The sequence below is a fragment of the Engraulis encrasicolus genome, chromosome 9, assembly GCF_034702125.1.
Source record: "Engraulis encrasicolus isolate BLACKSEA-1 chromosome 9, IST_EnEncr_1.0, whole genome shotgun sequence".
Taxonomy (NCBI): Eukaryota; Metazoa; Chordata; class Actinopteri; order Clupeiformes; family Engraulidae; genus Engraulis; species Engraulis encrasicolus.
This window is the reverse complement of record NC_085865.1, coordinates 54,390,736-54,397,702: the sequence shown is the minus strand read 5'-3', so window position 1 is coordinate 54,397,702 and position 6,967 is coordinate 54,390,736. Positions and strand designations below refer to the sequence as shown.

The 6,967-nt window shown below is 41.0% G+C and overlaps 1 protein-coding gene across 1 annotated transcript; it reads left to right on the top strand.

Moving 5' to 3' along the window:
* Window positions 1–1,062: 1,062 nt before the first annotated feature.
* Window positions 1,063–5,138, top strand: sdhdb (succinate dehydrogenase complex, subunit D, integral membrane protein b). The gene is made up of 3 exons (XM_063206348.1): window positions 1,063–1,066; window positions 1,162–1,312; window positions 4,967–5,138. The coding sequence occupies exons 1-3, from the start codon at window positions 1,063–1,065 to the stop codon at window positions 5,136–5,138; spliced, it is 327 nt and encodes a 108-aa protein (XP_063062418.1).
* Window positions 5,139–6,967: the final 1,829 nt, after the last annotated feature.

The window sequence follows — 6,967 nt, the reverse complement described above, 5'->3', positions numbered from 1 at the left end:
ATTCCCCCTTTCCCCCCACAGCTGTCCTGCGTCGGAGTGTTCTGCACGCAAGGCCACTAGTGGGACCACACAAGGAGGATGAGCGGCCTCAGCTATTGGTGTCAAGGATACACACATCAACTCCAAGTTATGGTGTGTGTTTGTGTGTGTGTGTGTGCGTATGCGTGTGCGTGTGGACAAACATGTTAATTGTAAACATTAAATCTTAATTGAGGTTATCAACCTTTTATGTTTATGACCTGCGTTGTACAAAGTCTATTAATCATTGTTTATTGGGCTGCATTTAGTACTCCTCATGAAATTTGAACAGTGGTCCTTTGTCCTGGAACTAAAGACATTTCATTTTTGGCTACAGGTGGTTATGATTTGTGGCAAATACACCATTCAGTTACGACTCCCATAGTCCGCTCATTACCAACTCATTACCAGTAATTCGATCTGCCTCTTATTGGAACACCTTTCTCCTCTCTCTTTGTACAAATAAATCTCTCTTCTCTCTGGAGTAAACAAGATGATGAACTTTGGCCTAAACATTGACCTGATTTTGCCCATAAGGTAATGGGGTCATCCAGGGCTCATTCCTGGAAGTTTAGTGTAAATCTGATCTGTTGGTGTTTATTATTATGTAATGTAGCAAGCAGACAGACAGCGTATCAAAAACAAGGAAACGTTATCCCTTTCCACCATGAGCGGAAACGTTTCAAGGGTCACACTCCAAATGAAAAAAAAGCAAGCAGTTCATACCAGGTTCCTTAATGACTCTCCAAAGCACCTATTTATAGGTCACATCAAGCAGTGACACTTGTTTGGGGTCACCCGCTTCCTTGTGTCCTAAAACTGCTTCTTGGAAAGGCAGAGATTCTGACCTCTGACCTTTGGCAGCATGGTTATAAGCATCACTTAGATACTGTACTGAGCAATGTCATACAGTACGCACTTCAAGTGAACAACAAGAAGGACAAGCAGTCTTTCTTAACTACTGCAAGCGTACCAGCATCACGAAAATACTGTACTAAACTTAACAATGTCATATGCACTTAAAGTATACAAGCAATCTTTCACATGGGTAACAACTACACTAATAAGCTGAAGGCTAAATTATTGTAATCATAGTTGTAAATGCTCAAAAACTCTGTTGTCTTTTTCTCCTGACCTCCACAGCTGGCTCAGGGTCCAAAGCCGCGTCCTTGCACTGGACAGCGGAGCGCGTGTTGAGCATCGCGTTGCTGGGAATGGCACCCGTGGCCTACTTCTACCCCGGGCCAATCATCGACTACCCCCTGGCAGCAGCCCTCGCACTGCACGGACACTGGTAAGACCTGTCATCTGAGAAGACCAATGGCTTGACTATGTTGGGCGTTCCATTTCTAATCGTGGTGGAATCAAGTGAGACCTGTCGTCTGAAAAAACAAAGAATGCGCATAGTATAGGTGCTGGAGAAAACTGAATAGGAATGTATTATAATATGGACATTGGTAAGACCTGTTGTGATGAAGAGACCATCACTAGGGTTATGGGTGCGCTCTGACTGCCACGCCAACGAGCTCGGGTCTATGGTGTAGTGGTCAGAGCCCCGGTATGGTGCACCAAAAGGTCTGGATTCGAGTCCCGTCAGGGAAACTCTACTCCCCTTCGCTACAAATGGTGTCAGAAGTGGGATGATCAGCCGTGAGGTCATCAGAGGTGCGCCCAGCTGGGTTATCCAAAGGAAGACAGTGGGTACATCCAAGATTCCCCACTGCCTTCCTGTTTAGGAGGCAAAAAATAAGGAATTGCCTATTTAGTAAAGGAGCGCAATGGTACCCTGATGACTTTCTATATCTGGTTAAATATGCAGTAGGCAAACGCTGGTTACTTTGCTATCCCAGAAGTATGCAGGAGTTCGAGAACTGTACGCCAATTGGTTATAAGTGTTATCAGGGTAGCCCCCAGTTATGTAAATGACGGTGCTGTAGTACATCCGATTTGTGCTTACTAGTAGCTAGCTTTGTACATTGAAGCTATTGTACTGGTCAGGGCGCAGAGTGGTAGCTACTACAAACCCCAACTCCGATGAAGTTGGGACGTTTGGTAAACAGTGAATAAAATCAAAATGCTATCATTTTCAAAACATTCAATCTATTCATTAGATAGAGAATAGTGAAAAGACAACATATTAAGTGTTAAAACTGAGAAAAAATATTGTTTTGGGGGACATATGTACTCATTTCTAATTTGATAAATCCAACACGTCTCAAAAGAGTTGGGACGGGGATCAGTGAAATTTAATAAACATCCAAATAAGATAAAACAACAAAGAAGAACATTTCAAAATGAATTGTACTGATGGACAATATAGGTGTCCAGGTATAAGATCATCACAGAGAGGCTGAGTCACTCAGAATTAAAGATGCAAAGGGAATAATTACCATAGTTATTACATACATTTTTGAATTCCCTTTGATTTACCACGATTGAGTGTATATAAGACATATTTTTGTTGATAAAATCATTGTATAGGTTCATGACATCATTAAATATATATTGGCTGTAGTCTCACTCTAGCACTCCAGGAATTAGAGCTATTGAAAATTGACCATATTAAGAATGCTTAATGCATGAAAATGATACAGGGGTGTAACATTCTCCTAAGCACCTGAGCTCACTTGAAATAGACCCAGAAGACATGGGAAACTGTCCTTTGCTTACAGAAGTCAGCAGAAGTTGTAGAAGTCCATTCTTTTTGACAATAATAGAGCATTGCACATCCTGTGCTACAGTAAAAACGGACCATCCAACTTGTGTTAGTGCTAGCTTCAAAAGTCAGCCTCCATGATGGCATGCGGGTGCAGTAGTGCATTGGTTAAGATGTTCTCACTCATCTGTAGAGTTAAATACAGTGCTGAATGGTATACATGGGTTTTAAACAGCATGAAAAGCCACTCAGGCACTATATTTTGAAGGGAGATTTTCGATTACTGCCACATAGTAAGGTCAAATTGCATTCTCTACTATGTTTTAACAGTTTGGCTCCATCATAAGGACCAGCAGGTGATAAAATGGTGGGTTTTTGGTCAAGACCTGTCACACTGTAAGCACTACAGAAAGGAAAACATTGCAAAACATGACAAGGAATACACCCACCATTTAAGCTGGTGAAATCATGTCCAAGATAGGAATTAACACTGTTTTTTATATAAAATCATCTCATCGGTTAATGTATTTAACTGTTAAGTGTTGTCTTTTGTTTTGTTTTTAGTCTTCCTCGACATTTGCTGCCATTTATTGTCCCCGTCCCAACTCTTTTGAGACGTGTTGGATTTATCAAATTAGAAATGAGTACATATGTCCCCCAAAACAATATTTTTTCTCAGTTTTAACACTTAATATGTTGTCTTTTCACTATTCTCCATCTAATGAATAGATTGAATGTTTTGAAAATGATAGCATTTTGATTTTATTCACTGTTTACCAAACGTCCCAACTTCATCGGAGTTGGGGTTTATAGTAAGAAGGCAGTGCCTACAATACCACAGGTTTCAGATGTAGTCAGTGTGATGGAGAGGCCATCACTAGGGTTGTGTGTGTGATCCGACGGTCAGTATGGTACCTCAGAACGAACGAACGAATGAGCATTCATCAGCTGTGCAGGTGCTGGACCAAACCAACAAAAACTGAAAAGGAATTATACGTTCATAGCAATAAATGTATTATTTCTTTTCTATTTTCCTTTGCAATAAATGTATTATTTCTTTTCAAGACCCCGTTATCTGACCTCTCAAATCAGCGTATGTTCCTAGATAGTGTTTGTGTGGGTTATTTTCTGTCAGTAAGACAAAAAACTCTGTGCAACTGCAGTGTAAATACAGCATTGGATCCTTGACATTCTTGGTGGTATGAATAGTACTTACATACTGGCCTTGAGTGGCATGTTGACCTGCTAGTAAGTCTGTCTTGCTTGCAAGGCTATTGAGAAAATGTCTGATTGCAGTGGTTTAATTCTTTACAAAATTATAGTGTTTCTTTGTGTCGTAGTGAGCAACTGTTCTATGATAATACCTTGTAGAAGGTCTTGAAGACTTGTGTCTTTGCAAGTATTTTTCATCTTTCATCTGAGAGGAATGTTTGACTATTGTGTGGATATTTTTTTAGGCAGCGTGTTTAAATATAATCTCTTCACAAGTCACTGCAAATGTTTGCTTTAAAGTATTGATATAATGGCATGCTGACCTGTGATTGAGCTTATCTTGCTTGCAAGGCCATAGCGGAAGTTTGATTTCCCCTCAACTCTGACATGTAACAAACAAGGGCAATCCTAATCGTTTCCGTTTGTTTTAAAGTTCCATTTCTCATATCTCCTGGTTCTGCTACACAACTAATGATATCTTGGAGGGGGAAAACAATTTTATCCATTTCCTGTGATGGGAGTTCCACACGTCCCATTACGTTAGCAAATCCTCTGCTTTCTATGGAGCCTGGTCACTAAACCCCTATAGGAACAGGCTCGGTTTAAACGTAAGCACTAAGCGGCAGTGACTGCTCCGGTCCCCAAATCCTTGTCATGAGGCTGGCTAATGCCCTCTTGGCAAAGCCTGCACCTCCATCTCCACCATTAAATACTCATCAAAGCCCCCCTCTGGACACTCGGACCACCCCCCAGGAAACGGACACGTCTAATCCATACCGCCAGTGTCCAATCCCAACCTGCCCTATGTTTTGCCTGATGTATCCCAAAAAATGAAAACGACGCAAAGCAATTTTCTTCAGTCTTAACATAAAGGGTCCAGAGTTGTGGTTCATACACATGAGTTTTGCTTTACTAACGTTTCTGTGTAATAACTCTGATATACAAGTTAATTGCTAGAGATGATTCAAAATCAAAAAACATTTTGTTTGTGACACCATCAGAAACGTGGCAGTCAATGAGAACCTCTTTTTTCTTTCTTTCTTTCTTTCTTTCTTTCTTTCTTTGTTTCTTCCTTCCCAGGGGGATTGGCCAAGTACTAACAGACTACGTCCATGGAGAGCCCAAGATCAAGCTGGCAAACGCGGGTCTATTTTTACTGTCAACAGTCACGTTCGCCGGGCTGTGCTACTTCAACTACAACGACGTGGGCATCTGCAAAGCCATCGCCCTGCTGTGGAGCAAAGGGCTATAGACTGTTGACGATGATGGAGGATGTTTGAAAGGGACGTTTGGGCACGTGGACTTAATGTCACCTATGTTCCGGCTGAATGTGTGCATTTCTGGGATGTGTAAATTCTATAAATATATAATTTTCAGAGAGAGAAAAAAACAAGAAAAACAAGATTACATTGATTCACGCAAGTATTTTTAATTGTTACATCACGGTGATTCCTGCTCTGAGGAAAAGCATCCAGCTTTTCTTCCTTCCTTCCTTCCTTCTCGCGAGTTCCGCAGGTTCTATTCAAGTGTTCTATCTTGGAAAAATCGTTCTGCGCTCTATGATTGCCATAGAGTCTTGACAAAGGTTGGCTCTTCTGTTCAAGCCAGGTCGCACCTTTTCACTGTATCGCTTCGTCTCCCATGGAGGGGAGGAATCACATTTATTTTGTTAATCCTTTAAATTTAAAGGAAGATGTGTAATTCAGCTTGGTGTCCACAAAGATCTACTACTCATATATTTTTTTCTTTCTTTCCCGTTCGTATTAATTTTGTTTACCAGACAAACAGCATATAGACCTACTGGTAATTTTTAGCATTAGTGGTCCATGATCACTGCCTATTGTAGACATGTCATCCTTGGTCTTGTACTGTATGTTTGAGTTATTTATTATAGTGAAGGGTACATGTCACCTGTCTAGGAGCATGATGGCTACAATTGCCAGCATACAAATGGCAGACACAATGTGTTCACTACAAGACAACAGTTGGACATCTGAATTCATGTTACAATTGTAATATAAAGGAACATCTGATAAAATCCTTGCCCACATTGGAAAATTGAATGGAGTTCCAACAACACACTTTGATCTCCAACAGATGCCATTACATGTATGCATAAGGCAGTTGGTACACTATAACATGTTGTATTGTTGTTTCCCCTAATGGATGCCATGTCTATTCGTAAGGAAAACGTGTTAAATTTGTCAAATACACCTATTTTTAGTCCAGCTTTGTATGTTGTTCGGCTCAGTACAGCAATGCCATAAATCACAACCGTTCTGTATGTTGGTTACGCACAAACAAAGTAAAATCAGAGGAATATTCCAAGAACATGGTTAAGCCTAAGTGACAAACCTGGCTAAGTTAACACGGACAGAAAGTGGTAAATCTGCTAATAGACGACCTGTAGATGTCATTTAGCTAAGAAAATGAGGACTCCAGGCTCTTCTACTAGATGATTTACCACTACCTCCAGGTTAATTTAATCAGGTTTGATATTGAGCCAGGTTCTTGGAACACTCCCAAGAAGCAGCAGTGGATAAACAGAAATCACACCTAGCAGCTTAAACAGATATATTGTATCGGTCTTACATATTGTTTGCTTTCTGAATAAACAACCATGATATTCATGCCAATATTCCTGGAGGTACAGAACTCTTCATGTCATGGCCAGGGCAGCCGTGGCCTAATGGTTAAGGATATGGGCTTTAGATCAGAGGGTGACGGTTCGAATCCCACTCGCACCTCTCCCTACATCTCTGTGCATGGCTGAAGTACCCTTGTGGAAACTAACCCCACATTGCTCTGGGGAATGTAACCAATACCCTGTAAATACTGCAAGTTGCTTTGGATGAAAGTGTCAGCTAAGTGTAATGCAATGTAATGTAATAACTTTGGCCAAACCAGGGACAACGTTATCTGAAAGCCCCCTAACCAATACATATAATGCAATAAGGGCCCATTTCCATGTACTGGCTAAGGTCCAGGTGCTTTTGAACGAGTACTGTTAAGCATGTTCGGCTGCCATTCATTTGAGTGCTGTAATACGATGTCTGTGTGTGCCAACGTAGATTTATGGGG